The sequence below is a fragment of the Melanerpes formicivorus genome, unplaced genomic scaffold (genome assembly GCF_026170545.1).
Source record: "Melanerpes formicivorus ecotype bairdi unplaced genomic scaffold, bMelFor1.0.p_v2 SCAF_9, whole genome shotgun sequence".
Lineage (NCBI taxonomy): Eukaryota > Metazoa > Chordata > Aves > Piciformes > Picidae > Melanerpes > Melanerpes formicivorus.
The window spans coordinates 3,111,125-3,129,522 of record NW_027142361.1 but is presented as its reverse complement, the minus strand read 5'-3'; the positions used below and the strand labels follow the sequence as shown (position 1 = coordinate 3,129,522).

The 18,398-nt window shown below is 43.8% G+C and overlaps 1 protein-coding gene across 23 annotated transcripts in view; it reads left to right on the top strand.

Annotated features, from left to right (window-relative positions):
* DST (dystonin) overlaps positions 1-18,398 on the top strand; it is a 523,559-nt gene that overhangs the window by 345,679 nt on the left and 159,482 nt on the right. For all 23 annotated transcript variants that reach the window (XM_068142981.1, XM_068142971.1, XM_068142968.1 and 20 more), the window contains 4 exons: positions 4,337-4,489; positions 6,445-6,678; positions 6,956-7,237; positions 17,031-17,576. In XM_068142981.1, the coding sequence (XP_067999082.1) occupies positions 4,337-4,489; positions 6,445-6,678; positions 6,956-7,237; positions 17,031-17,576 (1,215 nt within the window). The remainder of the gene's footprint in view (positions 1-4,336; positions 4,490-6,444; positions 6,679-6,955; positions 7,238-17,030; positions 17,577-18,398) is intronic.

The following is an 18,398-nucleotide window of genomic DNA, read 5'->3' as shown; positions in this document are numbered from 1 at the left end:
GCAGTCCTGCGAGACATCCCCACAAGCCTGGTAAGTAACAACAGCCTGTGTCAAAGGAATTGCATGAATCCATCTTAGTGCTGGAGAGAATAATTAAACTGGAAAAATAATTTAAGAATTAAATGATAAATTTAGAAAAAATATTAAGACAAGGACTTTTATGGCTTATTTTCAGGTCTGTCAGTTTGGAAAACCTTTCCTTATTTGTACAATTAACTTTCAGGTCAGTGGAATACAACAATGTTTAAAGTTAACAGAGAAAATGCAAGGATATTTGGGAGTGCTTCAAGATATGAAAAGCTGCCTAGATTACCAGCAGCTTATTAGTAACAACCTGGAAATACTGAAAGATGAACTAGAACAACTAGAGGTAGGTAAAGTATTCTTTATGCTTGTATTTCGGTGATGGGCACTAGGAAAAGCCCTTAGATAAAAAGAGGTTTCCAATATATTTAAAGTAACTCAGATTTAAATGTTTTTGGGGTTTTTTTGCTTAGTAACTTAATACATTTTATATATGTATTTTCTCTTTGTAGTCATTTCAATCAGGACTGGCTACCTTTGCAATTATGCTAAAAAAGGACATGAAGTTAACAGAAGAGTTTTTAAAACTTTGTCACGGGGATATCCCTGAAGAGAAACTTAAAGAGCTAAAGATAAGCTATGACTGTGTGCAGGACATATTTTTGGTTATCTGTGATACATCTTCGAAACGAGCAAAACAAACAGTCTGTGCTGTTGACTTGGAAATGGTATGGTTTTTATCATTATACTTTTTAACCTTGATTTTCTTTGAGCTTATTTGTCTAAAAATAAAGAACTTGGGTTTGCTTTATTTTGTTTTATACTAATATAAAAATGCATGTATGATTCTATTAAATGTGACTGAATTCCAGGAGCAGAAATAAATAAGTAACTTCCTTTTTCAGTCTAAGCTTGCAGTATTGCACCAGCAGCTTTTAAGCAAATTGCAGATATTTTCAGACTGGATCACAGAAAACAGTAAAATTGTGAATGACTTCACAGTGAATACTGCTGATTGTTACAGTTTGAGCTGGGTGCCCCCCTGCAGTGTTTACTTCCTGTGTCCAGAAATCCAGCCCAGGGGTGGACACAGGAAATTATGTAGTATTTCATACCACAATCCTTTGCACCCACTATAAGATCCAGTGCGGAGTCTAGCACTATCTCTTTTCTTCCTCCTCCGTCAGCCGGTAACTGGGGAGATGTCTCCTGGCTTTGGGCCTGGCTAGGCCCAAGGCCACGGGGGGATGGGCAGTCTCAGATCTGGCCAGCTGAGACTAGCCTAGCAGTGGGAGGGGGAAGAAGGAGCCCTGGGGGTCTCGGGTGTACCCTCAGGTGGGGATGGTCTCTCTCTGGGTCTGCTTTGGGGATTTCTCTTTGTCACTCTGCTTTTTGCTTTTCTGTAAAAGTTCACTGCTTTCTATGTAAACTTTCCATCCCTTTTGCAATCCGTTTGTCTGAGTGTTTATTGTTGCCAGGGGTGGGGAAGGGGGTTGCTTCAACCTTTGCACATTCTTGGTAGCAGAGGATGGTTAAGGTGGGCAGAGGATCTGCCCCCAACCCCTTTACACTGATATGGAAGAGATGGGGAAAAGTTTACAGAGACTTAAAGTAAGTATTCTTTATGGCATATGTTTGTGCTTCTGACAAGTGTTGCTGCTTATTATGAATTATTACCTAGCTTTTGTATACCTGCTCATTAATCTCCTATCACTTAGGCAGCTAGAACTAACTACTTAAGAAGATAACTACTTGATAACCCAGTAATATAATCTCCTTGATTTGCATTTTCTCTTGGAAAAAAAATGTTGATAGAGTTTGGCTCTACTGAGAAAGCTGTTGGTTGCAATGTTTGACCCTTTTTGGAAATCTGATTTATAATACAAATACCTCAGTGATTAAGATTGGATCTTTATGCATAAGGTCCAGAATCTTCACTGAAGTTCAATTACTTTCCAAATCTGATCTGTGTTAGAACAGAAGATGAAGAAAGATAAAAAGCCCTTTGTTGCACACTTCTTGAAATGAGTCATGAAAAACAGATCAATTTTTTAGAAAAATTCATCCCCTTCTGCATGTATAAATCATAAAAATGACATTATTTTGCTGTGCTTTAACAGGATTCCAGTATGCATGGTAATGTCATAGGGGCTGCACAATGTGCAACTGTGGGCAGAATTTGCCACCCTGCTGGAAATGGAGCTTCTCTCTGGCATTAAGAACAGAAATGCTTTCAAGTGAATATTTTAACATGCATGGATCTTCCATCCTGAAATGCAGAAATGCTTAGCCTAACCTGCCATAAAGCTTCCAGAGCTGAAGGTTAGCCAGTTTTCAGACATCCATGAGAGAGCAAAGAAATAGATGTTCAGTGTCATCTTATTTGTTACTTTGGACATGGACTATCCCTGAAGGAAACCAGTGTCTGAATGCATCAGAATGATTCTGACAGAATTTTGATTTACTATGACTGAACTGTCTCCCCAAAACATTTTGAATCAGGGGCTAAGAAAAAGTGGGTAGTGGTACTTGTGTTTTATTAGTATTGAACTTGTATTCATTGCTAGTCATTTCCTTCTCTTCATTTACAGAACAGTGCTGCAGACCTTGGCTGTAAAAGGATGGAACTAGAGTCCACTGCATTTGATGTTCAGTTCTTCATTTCTGAACATACTCAAGATCTTTCTCCAAATCAGAGCAAACAGCTGCTGAGGCTCTTAAATACCACCCAGAAATCTTTTCAGGAAGTACAGGAAGCACTAACATCTCAAGTGGAAAGTTTAGAGACTCAGTTACAGGCAGCACAAGAACTGGGTGATCAGAAGGTTTGCCTTTCTCTGTAACTGAGTGTTCCTGTCTGTGGATGAGAAATTCTAATACCAGCATGCAGTATACTATATGTATTCTTATCTTCTCAGTATTTACTACAGATGAATTAATAGTTCTATGAAGATGGATGGTATTGATGAAGTTTGGGTTTTGTTGGAGGTTTTGTTGTTGTTTGTTTGATTTGATTTTTTGTTTTGTTTGTTTGTTGGTTTTGTTCTTCTTTGTTTGGGGTTGTGGTTGGGGTTCTTTTGTGTGTGTGGTTTGTTTTGTTGGTGGTGTTTTCCTTCCTTTCCTTGGTACAGCCACAGAAACACCATATTAGATTATGGACAAGACACAGTTTTGGGCACAAGGATCTGTACAGCCTAAGATGACCAGATCCACTTTTTCTAGCAATGAGAGATGTTTACTTAGTAGGTATATCAGTAATTAAATAAAGCAGTGAACTGGCTGCAGCTATACAGCTATACTGGTCAGTGAATTTGCCACTGCACCATTATTCATCACTTCTGTCCTGCTGAAGGTTCTCTTTTCCTTTAATTTACCAGGTCATCTACTTACGTGATCTTTTTTCCTAGGACTCTATAGTCAAAAAAACAGATTTGTTTAAATCCTTACTACCAGGGGTTGTTTTGACTGAGACAGGTTAGATGGACAAACATCGGTAAATCAGTTGGAGTATTTGCAATTCCAGGTGTAGGCACTGGGAAAAGTATGAGTCAAGCTGGGACCTTGTCAGCTGGCATGGCTGCAGCTGGCAAACATAAAGCAGCCTTTGTAGAGTCAAAGGAGGCTGATAAGATGTTGCTTCTCTTCTTTCTCAAAAGTAATGCTAAGACTCAGGATCACCATCTCAGCTCTCTGTTTATGCATAATGAAAGATGTTTTAGCATTCTGAAACTTGGTGTTATTTTTCCATCATAAGAACACTTATTTCCACCATACTTTGTGAAAGAAACATAAAATTTCAGAAAGACACAGATAACTTTTCCAGGACTAAGGAACCATAATGAGGTTGCATGGTTTGTTCTTTTCTACTGTTTACAAATTCAACATTTTCTATTCAGGTAGCATATTATGCATACCAACAAGCGCTAACTCACAATCACAACTAACCTCTGTTTTGATATCCTTTTTTTTTCCAGAATTAATAGTGTTTATCACAGGTTTCAAGTGATTAAGAGACTGGATTTTCACTCCTGTTGTTGGAAATTTCATCTCTCACATATGTGCATGGCCAGACTTCTATTGGGCAATTCCATCAAACATGGTTTCTTTCTCTTACAACATACTTGAGGTTTATCCATAACTTCTGTATGTTCATCTTGCTCCTTGTACCACTGCTATCATGTTTACAGCATACTTTAAAAATTATTACTTTGCAATATTGATGTTCAAAGGTAATTCTTATTAGAGTGTCTGTTAGTTTCTGAAGTGAGGATGGTTTTGTTTTATTGTCCAATTGTACTTGGCACTAATATAGGATGTGGCTGAACAGCAACAGGAATGCAAAGAGAAACTGCAGGAAATCTGTGATTTGCTTACACAGACTGAAAACCAACTCATCGGACAGCAAGAGTCTCTTGTTATTGGAGACAGCAAGGCTGAGCTACAACAATACCAGACCAAACAGGAGGTAAGCCTAATTCTAGTCAGATAAGTTAAAGGAGACTGAATGCAGAAGAGAGTGATTAGGCTCTTTTGTTGAATAACAAGACTTGCCATGTGAGAGGAGAATAAAGTAGATTTGTCTGACTTACCAAAAGTAAAGGCTTATTGCCATGCATTTAAAGTACTGCCCCTCAATACACTCTAGCGTATGCCACTGGGAGAAATGAAAATTTCATACTAGGAGATACTAGAATAAGAAGAATGTACTAGGCATTTAATAAGCACTTTTGGAGCAGGCATGACATTTTTTCTATTTTATCTTAAAATTATTCCTGTCAAATATGATAAAATCATTCTTGTTTATTCTCAAATAATTTAATCAGCTTGCTGACTGGTATCAGGAAGTGCTTATTCCTGTTCGCAGAATGCTGAAGAATTTTGCTGCGGCTTTCCATTGCCTCACTTGCATTTTGGTTTAAATTCTGTTTTTTTCTAGTGCTGCTTGCAATCTCTGGTGTCCTTGTGTATCAGGGCTCTTCCAGTTTGCTTGCTCTCTTATTGAATCTTTGCTTTTCAGCTGTGTCTGGTTATCTATAAGCTTTTATTCTGTCTTGACTGATAGTAATTGAGTGTGTGATAGTTAAAAGGCTGAAGGACTCAGTACTGGTTTTTTTTCCCTCTTTCTCCTAGTAGTAGTTGATCTCCAAATCAGGTTTAGTAATCTATAGAGGCAGAAATTTCCTTCTTCATCTTGCCTTTATTTACTTGTCTTTAAAGTAGCACATGTAGTTTATGAAAGTTCTCCTTATAGTCAGATAGAAACAGCCCTGGGGTATCCTTTAATATTGCTTACCTGTCTTGGGAATTTATGGCCTTAAATGAGATATGCACAGGAGAGAATTGATATGACATCTTCTTCATTCTTTTTCCATAGCCGTTAGTGACTGCCTGGCAGACCAGTGGTTGTTCGCTGGTTGATCTGTCATAGATCCTATTGTAGAGGCATGTCTCAGGAGGGGAATGAGAGCTTTAAAAAGTCTTATGTAGATCAATTCAGAGCTTTCATCCTCAATGAGCTATTTGAAATGGTGCACAGAGATGTTTGTCAGTGAAGGAGAGACTTGTCTTGATACACTGTACCCAGGAAAATCTTCCCAATGCATTTGCTGAAGTATTCAAATGGGCTGCAATTGTAGCTGCCAGCTTATATTATAGAGTTGCTGCAAAATCTGTGGTCTAGAATAAGGATCAAATGTTTTATCTTGCAGCTTCAAGCATGTTAATACTGCACATAAAGGAAAAAAAGGTCATTATTTCAGTAACCATGTAAATATATTCAATCAAAGCTCCCCTCAGATAACGAGGCAGGATTTTTTATCTGACTCTATCACAGGACTATGCAAGCTGCTTTGAATAAACTAAAACATCTATCCTCTATGAAATTTAAAAGACTTAAAACATTGTTTGAAGATTGAAATATTGTGATCAATTACAATCAAAAATATTCTTATGATATTTCTGACCTGAATAAAACCAAGGAATAGAGGAGAGTGTCCACCTGGGAAAGATCACTGCATGTTTCTGAATTTATTCAGAGCCTTTATTTTCTGCAGCTTTCTATTAGGATACTGATGAAATGGAATTTGTCAGGAGACTCTGCTTACTGCAGTGTAGCAGATTTACTTACCTCTTCATATATAAATAATAAGAGAGATCTTCTGTTGTGTACATGGAAATAAAATATTTGAGCTCCAAAACAAAATGAAAACACAGCAGTGGCCTCAGTCTCAATAGAAATGTAAGCCGACAGATTTGCAATTAAAAAAAAAAGCTATATTGAACTGGCAGCAGCATTGTCAGATGTCAAATATATTTTGTTTTGTTTGTTTAATAATCCTATCTGCAGTTTAGTAAAGTACCACATACTTGGAAAGATTTGGTGAATAACTGGCTCCTCTTTGCTTTCTATTTTCTCAAAAGGAGATTCAGAAAGACATGAGAATGAGTGCCCAGACACTGGCAGAGATTGTGAAAAATACTGAAGCCTTCTTGAAAGAGAGCGGAGAAAAGTTGTCACAAGAAGACAAGGCTGTCATTGAACAGAAACTGAATGAGGCAAAGACAAAGTGTTTGCTCCTTATCCAGAAGGCAGAAGAGTCAAAAAAAGAACTGGATAAAGCTATGACAACAGCAATTAAGCAGGAAACAGAAAAGGTTTTTAGGCAATCATTTCATACCTTTATTCAAACTTCTAATGTGTCTTACAGGATTATTCTTGCAACTTCTTATTGATCTGCTGGGGAAATAGTAAAATTTCATTTGGGTGACTAATAAACTGCTCGCTGGTTTATTTTCTTTAAACTAAATCTTTGATTAACTTATATGGTGCTGTTTATTTTATACTGTTAACATATTTTAAGTGGTCTGTTTGCATATGATATTTTGTATTGCCTAAAGGTTTCTAAACCGAAACTGTGAAATTTCAATGTAGGTTGCAGCCATAGAACAGCTGGAAGAAAGTAAAAATACAATAAATAATCTCTTGGATTGGTTATCAAATGTGGATAAAGAAGCAGAGCATGGCTGGAAATATAAGCAGGTGATAGAACAAAACGGAACACACTTTGAAGAGGGAGATGTGAAAGCTTTGGAAGGAGAGGAGGATGATGTCAATGGTAATCTGCTGGAAATAGAGGAAAACTTTGAAACTCAGGTGGATGGACTAGTAAAAAGTACAGAAGATAATCTTAACCAGCAGTATCAGAAAGTCAAGGTACTGTCACTGGGGTTATTCAACGCTTAGGTGCTAAGCATGTCAGCCCTCATTCAACATGTGTGAATTCAGCCTCACCCTTTCTGTCACAGACTTTGGAGCAGGCACTATGCAGTTAGAGAAACACAGTTGTAGGAATTTCAGTAGTTAGAATGTACTGAGAATTTGTCACTTCCTTTCACTGTTATGGTTGCTTCCTGCAGAGTGCCAAAAAGTGCATATTCTACAAGGTGTATTTTAAGATTCATGATGATGAATCTGTTCTTGATTTTTCTAGTGAGATATTACTGCAGGCAAGTAAAATACAAAATCCAGCAATGTAAATTCATACCTTTTACATGACTTTCAAAAATTATTCTAATAGCCTAATGATTCACTACCCTGCATGTCCTTTTGAACACCAATTACCAATTGCTGAAATTACAGCCTTCATTCTCTATAACTTTAATGTGTGGGCAAAACACTGTTTTAAGGCTTCAGAAGGGCAAGATACTTAAAAGCCACAGCACAGCATTTTAGAAACAGATTTTCTAGATGAGATAATTGGAAGCATTTAAAATAATACTTTAGTTTTATTACATTTATTGAGTTACAATTGAGCACCCATGAACAAGTAGGTGTGGTCTGATGGACATGTTGATGAAAATGATTGCGCTAATAGGTGATAATATTTTGAATTACCTTTCCAAAACTCCCAACCTAAAAAGATAAGATTGTTTGGGTTTGTCTTCATAATGCTTTTACTCCCACTTTTTTGACAGCTCTTTCTGCTCGTAATGCCTACAGGATAATAGCCAACTGTACTTGAGGAAAGAAAAGCATACTTTTTATTTTACATAGCTATTTTACATGGGAGTAGAAGACTTTTTTGCCTGGAAAGATCATGGAGCAGATCCTCCTGGAGTCACTACTCGCTCAAAAGAATAGTGAAGAGGTGATTTGGAACAGTCAGCATGGCTTTGCCAAGGGCAAATCCTGCCTGACCAACCTGGTTGCCTTCTATGAGCAGGTGACAAAATTAATAGATGAGGGGCGAGCAACGGATGTCATTTAGCTGGACCTGAGCAAAGCCTTTGACACTGTCCCGCACCACATCCTGGTCTCCAGGCTGGTGACACATGGGTTTGATGGGTGGACCACTAGATGGATAAGGAACTGGCTTGATGGCCGCACCCAAAGAGTGGCTGTCAATGGGTCCATGTCCCAGTGGAGGCCAGTGACAAGCGGAGCCCCTCAGGGATCAGTCCTGGGACCTGTCTTGTTCAACATCTTTGTGGGTGACATGGACAGTGGCATTGAGTGCACCCTCAGCAAGTTTGCTGATGACACCAAGCTGTGTGGTGCAGCAGACACGCTGGAGGGAAGGGAGGCCATCCAGAGGGACCTTGACAGGCTGGAGAGGTGGGCACAAGCCAACCTCATGAAGTTCAATAAGAGCAAGTGCAGGGTCCTGCATCTGGGTCGAGGCAATCCCAGACACAAATACAGGCTGGGCAGTGACTGGCTGGAAAGTAGTCCTGAGGAGAGAGATTTGGGGGTGCTGGTGGACAAAAAGCTCAACATGAGCTCTCAATGTGCACTTGCAGCCCGCAAAGCCAATCAGATCCTGGGCTGCATCAGGAGAAGTGTGGCTAGCAGGTCGAGGGAGGTGATCCTCCCCCTCTACTCAGCCCTGGTGAGACCCCACCTGGAGTACTGTGTCCAGTTCTGGAGCCCCTATTACAAGAGGGACGTGGAGGTGCTGGAGTGTGTCCAGAGAAGGGCCACAAGGATGATCAGAGGGCTGGAGCATCTCTCCTATGGGGACAGACTGAAGGAGTTGGGGCTGTTCAGTCTGGAGAAGAGAAGGCTCCGAGGTGACCTAATTGTGGCCTTCCAGTATCTGAAGGGGGCCTACAGGAAGGCTGGGGAAGGACTTCTCAGAATCTCAGGTAGTGATAGAACTAGGGGGAATGGAATGAAGCTGGAGGTGGGGAGATTCAGGCTAGATGTGAGGAGGAGGTTCTTCACCATGAGAGTGGTGAGACCCTGGAATGGGTTGTCCAGGGAGGTGGTCGAGGCCCCATCCCTGGGGGTGTTTAAGAGCAGGCTGGATGAGGCTCTGTCCAGCCTGATCTAGTGTGGGGTGTCCCTGCCCATGGCAGGGGGGTTGGAACTAGATGATCCTTGTGGTCCCTTCCAACCCTGAATGAAACTATGAAACTATGAAACTTTCAAGAATGGACACTTTTTGAAAGAATCTGAAATATGTTTTTTATTCGGCCCACAGTTTGAGTTTGATTCGACTGATTTATTTTTTTACGAGAGAGAAACAATTTGCATGCATAGAATGTCTTGATCTTTAGTGATAAGAGGACCTGCTTTATGACCAAGTCGGGCAGCTTCCTCGAGACAGCACCCAGACCAGCAACCGCCGGGGACCAGCCGCTGCTCTCCTTTTCGGGCTGCGGGAATCGCCATCGCTGCCGAGTTTTGCCGCGGGGAAGGTGCAGCCGCTCTTTCACGTGGCCAGACTCGTGATCCCAGCGGCGGGAGCGGCTGAATTTAAAAGGCTCTGCTGCGGCTCGGGGGGCTCTCTTCGTCGGGCAGCCCGTATTCTCTTGTACTCTCACGCGCCGCCCTTTTTTTTTTTTTTTTTTTTTTTTTTTTTTTTTTTAAATTGGCAGTAGGTGCTGTGGCCAGGGACAGGCATGGTTGTAACTCGCAGCAAAATCTCCCTAAAAAAATCAGTGTCGACCCAGACCAAGGTAGAACAGAAGCAGGTAGCTGTCCAGGTATCTGGCTGTAGAGAATGCTGGAGCCTGGCACTTGAGACGCAGGGTAGTGGGGGCAACTCTTGTATAAGGTGTGAGCAGGTTGACTATCTGCTTAATATGGTGGCCAGACTGAGGGATAAGTTTGCTAGCCTTAGAAATGTAAGGAAATGTAGGAAAGAGATGAACCAGAGGAGGAAGGAGATGGACCAAAGGAGGAAAGAGGTGAATCAGAAGAGGAAAGAGTTGAATCAGAGTAAGCAGGCTCTGCAGGCTCCCCCAGCAGAGGCTGGTTACTCAAAAAGCAGAGGTGAATGGACGCAGGTTACTCTCAAAAGACGCAAAGTTAAACCTCCTTGCCTCCCCTCACCTTCCCCGCTGCTCTTAGAAAACAGATATGGAGCACTGGAGATTGAGGGTGAGGTGGTCCTGATGCCGGAGGACACACCATCTGGGGTTCTCCCTAAGGCTAAGCAGCCTAAGGTTAAGCAGCCTAAGGTTAAACAGCCTAAGGCAAAGCAGCCTAAGGTCAAACAGTCTTCTGCTGGCATCAGGACCTGTTCCCTCAAAAAAAAGAGGAGGGTAATTGTTATTGGTGATTCCCTTCTGAGGGGAATGGAGGGCCCTATATGTCGGCCTGACCCATCTCATAGGGAACTCTGTTGTCTGCCAGGAGCCCAAGTTAATGATGTTACCAGTAGGCTGCCTAAACTGGTGCAGCCCTCTGACTACTACCCTTTACTAGTTATGCAGTTAGGGAATGATGATGTTGCAACCAGAACTCCCAGGGCTATCAAAGATGACTTCAGGGCCCTGGGAGACCTGGTTGAGGGGTCAGGGGCACAAATAATTTTTTCATCAATACCCTTAACTGCAGGAGGGAATACAGTAAGGAACAGGTCAGCAGCTATAGTTAACAAGTGGCTTAGAGGCTGGTGCAGTCAAAAGAATATTGGGTTTTTTGATATTGGGAAACTTTCTACTGCACCAGGCCAGCTGGCAACAGATAGAGTACATCTGTCCCAGAGAAGGGGAAAGATCACTGTATATGAGAAACGGACTGTCCCCCAAAGATAAAAAGATCCTGGGTAGGGAATTGGCGGGTCTCATCGACAGGGCTTTAAACTAGTTTCGAAGGGGGAAGGGGCTGAAAATAGTCCTCTCAGACAAGAGTCTGGGGGCGACAAGCTAGAGTCGGAGGTGAAACCAGCAGCCCAGCTGAAGTGCATGTACACTAATGCACGAAGCATGGGTAACAAACAGGAGGAGCTGGAAGCCTTGCTGCAGCAGGAAAGTTATGATGTAGTTGCCATCACAGAGACGTGGTGGGACGACTCACATGACTGGAGCGCTGCAATTGACGGTTACAAGCTCTTCAGGAGAGACAGGCGAGGAAGAAGGGGTGGAGGGGTGGCCCTTTACATCAGGAAGGCACTAGATGCCATTGAGATGGAGATTAGGGACGATCGGGTTGAATGCTTGTGGATAAGAATTAGAGGGAAGACCAGCAGGCAGACACCCTGGTTGGAGTCTGTTATAGACCACCCAACCAGGAGGAAGATGTTGACGAAGCATTCTATAGGCAGCTTAGGGCTGTTTCAAGATCTCCGAACCTTGTTCTCATGGGCGACTTCAACCTGCCTGACATCTGCTGGGAACTCAACACGACAGAGAGGAGACAGTCTAGAAGGTTTTTAGAATGCATGGAGGACAGCTTCTTATCCCAGGTGCTGCGAGAGCCTACCAGGGGCAAGGCTATGCTTGACCTCCTCTTCACCAACAGGGAAGGACTGGTGGGCGATGTGGTGGTTGGAGGGTGTTTGGGGTCCAGTGACCACGAGATAATTGAATTCTCGGTTTTTGGTCAAGCCAAGAGGGGCGGCAAGAAGACCTCCACTCTGGACTTCCGGAGGGCAGACTTCGGGTTACTCAAGGAACTAATTCAGAGGGTTCCTTGGGATAAAGCCCTTAAAAACAAAGGGGTCCAGGAGAGCTGGACCTACTTCAATGAAGAATTGTTGAAGGCTCAGGGACAGGCTGTGCCAATGTGCCGGAAGATGAGCCACCGGGGCAGACGGCCAGCCTGGATGGTTCATGAACTTTTAATGGAACTGAGGGAAAAAAAGAGGGTGTATCACCTTTGGATGAGAGGGGAGGCAACCCACAGAATGTTTAAGGATGTTGCTAGGTCTTGTAGGAAGAGAATTAGGGAGGCAAAAGCACACTTGGAGCTTAAACTGGCCTCTACTGTGAAGGACAACAAAAAGTCCTTCTATAAATACATTAATAGTAAGAGGAAGGGGAAGGACAACCTCCACTCCTTGGTGGATACGGAGGGGAACATTGTAACAAAGGATGAGGAATGATGCCGAATTTTGCCCCAAAAGGCGAGAATAACTGCCTAAGAGACTCAGTTTAAGTCAGATAGACAGGAGGTATTTTATTAGCAACGCGTTGGAGAAATCACTAAATGGATTTCTGCCTTTCCCGTAACAAAAGCATGTCTTTTATACAGTTTTGGACGTAGTATTGCATCAGATCACATACATAATCATATCTTTGCATACATATTCATAAGAGGCGTGGTGTAGGTGGAGCGTGGGCGGGGACATCTCTTTTGAGGATCTTCTTGGTGGTCATTCCGGTGGCCTTCATCATGGGCAGGGGTCTCCTGATGAGTCTTCCTCTCTTAAACTTTTGAACTCTTTTCCTAATTTGGTCAATTCCCGGTGTGCCTGGCTTAGTTTCACTGACTTGACAAGGCTGTTAGGGTTAGTTTGGCCTTGTTGGCTCTGAATCATGCTTACCCCGTCAGTCCTTATCACTTATCTCCTTTTTCTGTCACAGTGTCCCAGGCCTCAGCCGATTTATTGCTCTATGTGGTTTGTGCTCCCTTCCATTGCTTCACATTCTATGTTTTAACTCATTATTTCTCGAAAGCTATCTGTTTTGGGGCTTCAGGAAAAGTCAGAGATACTTAACACCTTCTTTGCCTCAATTTTTACTAGAAGGGCAGAACGTCTTCCTGACAGCTGGCCTGCAGAGCTAGCAGAAGGAGCCAGGGAGCTGCACAGTTTCCCTATGTTCCATGAGGCGGTGGTTGGAACTCTCCTTAGCAGCTTGGATCCCCACAAGTCCATGGGACCAGATGGGATTCATCCTAGGGTGCTGAGAGAGCTGGCAGATGAGCTGGCCAAGCCACTCTCCATAATTTTCCAGCAGTCCTGGCTCACTGGCGACGTCCCAGAGGACTGGAAGCTGGCCAACGTGGTGCCCATCCATAAGAAGGGCCTGTTGGATGAGCCAGGGAATTACAGGCCTGTCAGCCTGACCTCAGTGCCAGGCAAGATCATGGAACAGGTCATCCTGAGTGCAATAACACAACACTTACAGGATGGCCAAGGGATCAGGCCTAGCCAGCATGGATTTAGGAAGGGCAGGTCCTGCCTGACCAACCTGATCTCCTTCTATGATCAGGTGACCCGCCTGGTGGATGTGGGGAGGCCTGTTGATGTAGTCTACCTGGACCTCAGCAAGGCCTTTGACACCGTCCCCCATAGCAAACTGCTGGCCAAGCTGTCAGCCCATGGCTTGGACGGGAGCACACTGCGGTGGGTTAGGAACTGGCTGGAGGGCCGAGCCCAGAGAGTGGTGGTGAATGGTGCCACATCCAGCTGGCAGCCAGTCACTAGTGGTGTGCCCCAAGGATCAGTGCTGGGCCCTGTGCTCTTTAACATCTTTATTGATGATCTGGATGAGGGCATTGAGTCCATCATCAGTAAATTTGCTGACGACACCAAGCTGGGGGCAAGAGTTGATCTGCTGGAGGGTAGAGAGGCTCTGCAGAGAGACCTCGACAGGCTGGACAGATGGGCAGAATCCAACGGCATGAGATTTAACACATCCAAGTGCCGGGTTCTGCACATTGGCCACAACAACCCCATGCAGTGCTACAGGCTGGGGTCAGAGTGGCTGGAGAGCAGCCAGGCAGAGAGGGACCTGGGGGTGCTGGTTGATGGTAGGCTGAACATGAGCCTGCAGTGTGCCCAGGCAGCCAAGAGGGCCAATGGCATCCTGGCCTGCATCAGGAACAGTGTGGCCAGCAGGAGCAGGGAGGTCATTCTGCCCCTGTACACTGCACTGGTTAGGCCACACCTCGAGTACTGTGTCCAGTTCTGGGCCCCTCAGTTTAGGAGGGATGTTGACTTGCTGGAACGAGTCCAGAGAAGAGCAACAAAGTTGGTGAGGGGTTTGGAACACAAGCCCTATGAGGAGAGGCTGAGGGAGCTGGGGCTGCTTAGCCTGGAGAAGAGGAAACTCAGGGGTGACCTTATCACTCTCTACAACTACCTGAAGGGAGGTTGTAGACAGGCTGATGATGGTCTCTTCTCCCAGGCAGCCAGTACCAGAACAAGGGGACACAGTCTCAGGCTGCGCCAGGGGAGGTTCAGGTTGGATGTTAGGAAGAAGTTCTATACAGAAAGAGTGATTGCGCTATGGAATGGGTTGCCCGGGGAGGTGGTGGAGTCGCCGTCATTGAAGGTGTTCAGAAGGAGACTTGATGGGGTGCTTGGTGCCATGGGTTAGCTGTTTGGGTGGGTTGGATTGGTTGATGGGTTGGACACGATGATCTTGAAGGTCTCTTCCAACCTGGTTTGGTTTATTCTAATAAAGGTTTATTCTAATATGAAAGAGTAATTACTTTTGAAATAGAAAAATGAAATTAAAAGTGTATAATAGCGTATGTTCATTCAATACAAGAAGGAACGGTCCTTTTTATTTTTTGATTCTTTTCCTCCTTTTGGTCTGTTCTCATTTGGACCAGTTTTGATTTGGAAAGTTGCTTACCTTCACAGTACCACAGTATCACAGTTTAACCAAGTTTGGAAGAGACCTCGAGGATCATCGAGTCCAACCTATCAACACAGACCCCATGACTAGAGCATGGCACCAAGTGCCACATCCAATCCCCTCTTGAACGCCTCCAGGGACGGCGACTCCACCACCTCCCTGGGCAGCCCATTCCAATGACGAATGACTCGCTCGGTGAAGAACTTTCTCCTCAGCTTGAGTCTAAACCTCCCCTGGTGCAGCTTAAGACTGTGTCCCCTTGTTCTGGTGCTGGTTGCCTGGGAGAAGAGACCAACCCCTTCCTGGCTACAACCACCTTTCAGGTAGTTGTAGAGGGCAATGAGGTCACCCCTGAGCCTCCTCTTCTCCAGGCTAAACAATCCCAGCTCCCTCAGCCTCTCCTCATAGGGCTTGTGTTCAAGGCCTCTCACCAGCCTTGTTGCTCTTCTCTGGACACCTTCAAGTGTTTCGATGTCCTTCTTAAACTGAGGGGCCCAGAACTGGACACAGCACTCAAGGTGCGGCCCAACCAATGCAGAGTACAGGGGCACAATGACTTCCCTGCTCCTGCTGGCCACACTATTCCTAATGCAGGCCAGGATGCCTTTGGCCTTCTTGGCCACCTGGGCACACTGCTGGCTCATTTTTAGGCGGCTGTCAATCAGCACCCCCAGGTCCCTCTCTGTTTGGGAGCTCTCCAGCCTCTCTGACTCCAGCCTGTAGTTCTGCATGGGATTGCCATGTCCAAAGTGCAGCACTCGGCACTTGGACTTGTTGAATGCCATCCCATTGGACTCTGCCCATCTGTCCAGTCAGTCGAGGTCCCTCTGCCGAGCCTTTCTACCCTCTAACTGACTAACATCTGCCCCTAACTTGGTGTCATCTGCAAACTTGCTGATGACTGACTCAATCCCCTCATCCAGATCATCAATGAAGATGTTAAAGAGGACGGGGGCCAGCACTGATCCCTGGGGGACGCCACTGGTGACTGGCCACCAGCTGGATGTGGCACCGTTCACCACCACTCTCTGGGCCCGGCCCTCCAGCCAGTTCCTAACCCAGCTCAGAGTGTAATGGTCCAAGCCTCGAGCTGACAGCTTAGACAGCAGTTTGCTGTGGGGGGTGGTGTCAAAAGCCTTGCTGAAGTCCAGGTAGACCACATCCACAGGCCTCCCCACGTCCACCAGACAGGTCACCTGATCGTAGAAGGGGATCAGGTTGGAGAGGCAGGACCTGCCCTTCCTAAATCCATGTTGGCTGGACCCGAGCCCTTGGCCGTCCTTCAGGTGCGCAGTTATTGCCGCCAGGATAATCTGCTCCATCACTTTCCCTGGCACTGAGGTCAAGCTGACTGGCCTGTAGTTTCCAGGTTCATCCATCCGAGCCTTCTTGTGGATGGGGACCACATTGGCCAGTTTCCAGTCATCTGGGACCTCACCGGTGAGCCAGGACTGGAGGAAAATGATGGTGAGCGGCTTGGCCAGCTCATCTGCCAGCTCTCTCAGCACCCTAGGATGGATCCCATCCGGTCTCATGGACTTGTGGGTGTCCAAGTGGCTCAGCAGGTCCCGAACTAATTCCTCATGGATTACCGGGGCCCTACACTGCTCCCCAACCCCATCGCCCAGCTTAGGAGGCCACTCGTCCTGAACTCCTACCCTGCTGTTAAAAATTGAGGCAAAGAAGGTGTTCAGGACCTCAGCCTTTTCCTCGTCTTCAGTCACCGTTTTCCCCTCCAGGTCCAATAAGGAGTGGAGGTTCTTCCTGCCCTTCTTCTTATTGTTAATATATTTGTAAAAATGCTTTTTATTATCTTTGACAGAGGTGACCTTCCAATGTTTTATTTGAGAAATCAGACTTTTATTACAGTAAGGATACTACCCTTAAGTAATAAGCAAATAATTTTTATTAAGAAAACAGATTTAAAAGATAGATAATGTCTAGAAATAGAGGGGAAAGTGTTTGTGTGATATAGATAGCCTATTTTTTCTGAGTTCTAGTGGTATTTGAAGACTCCCATTTGGTCATTTCCTATATATACGGCTAAAATTGCCTGAATGTTTTATAAAATTCTGAACCTGCACAGATATATGATGACCAGGAGTAACACTTTCACTTAAATTACTCACAGTTTTTAAGGAACCATGCAGGACGGTGCTGGTCCTAACTTAATATTTTTTTTCATCCAGGCTCAACATGACAAAATAATTTCACAGCAGCAGGCTGTCATAGTAGCAACTCAGTCTGCTCAGGCACTTCTTGAGAAACAAGGGCACTACCTTTCCCCTGAAGAAAAAGAGAAGATGCAAAGGAACATGAAAGAATTGAAGGCTCAGTATGAGACTGTGTTAGCTGAATCAGAAAGGAAAATTAAATTGACTCATTCTCTAAGAGGAGAACTTCAGAAATTTGATGCAGACTATGGTGGATTTGAAACCTGGCTGCAGCAAGCAGAGCAAGAACTTGACAATTTAGAGGCAGGTGCTTCTGACTTTGGTGGTATTATGGTCAAGCTGAAAAGGCAAAGGAGTTTTTCAGAAGATGTTATATCTCACAAGGGGGATTTACGGTATATTACAATTTCTGGACAAAGAGTTTTAGATGCTTCAAGGTCATGTAGCAAAAGAGATGGTGCGAAGGTTGACAAAGATGGTATTGATACTTCAGCTACATACACTGAAGTGCAAAATAAACTGGATAATGCTTCAGATCGTTTCAAGTCTCTCTATACTAAGGTAAGTTTCATTTACATTGAGTAAGAAATTGATTTGGCAGTCTGGATAAAAGAGGGTTAGCAGATGAAACAGTAGAAAGTTGTAAATTCTTTGTTTCTTAGATAACAGAACAAGATATTTTTCTAAAGTACTGGCTTTAGTCAAGTACCAGACTATTTAAGGTCTGGATGGATACAATTTTCCACCTTTTGTTATAATGGAGAAATAAACCCAGGTTTCTTCATTGTTCTTTCCAGCCTTAAATACATTTTTTGAGTTTATGGCAGTACTAGATGGCTGAGTAACATTTTGGGGTGAAAGAACTGTAATACATCTCAATACGACTCTATATGTTCATTGCTGTATTTCCCACAACTGCTTATTTTAACATTCAAAATTTCAATCTGATTTTATCCTGAAGTAGTTTGTCCTGATGTGACCTTTGTTCTCAGCAGTAGGCATGCAAGAACATAGTGATTTGAGGACAGGAATTCTTTTCTACTGCACTGCCAAATAAACATTTTATCCTTTACAATCTGAGATTATTTTCTAACTACTGGGAAACCTATAGACGACGGAGATTGGAGTCAATACAGCTGACCAATATGATCGAGTATTGTTCCTTTATTGTTCCAGTATTGCAGGACTATGGTGTGAGTATCGCACAGTAAAGTAAAGCAAAGAAGAAGAAGGGAAAGTGATGCACTGAATTTAGGGAGCAATGCTCAGCTGATAGAAGGAAATGTTTTAGCCCTTGTAGGCCACAGACCTTGGGAAAAACTGAAACTATGTAGAGAGAAAAAAGCCTTTAGCTAATTACCAACGGCCGTTGTGACTCAGGAA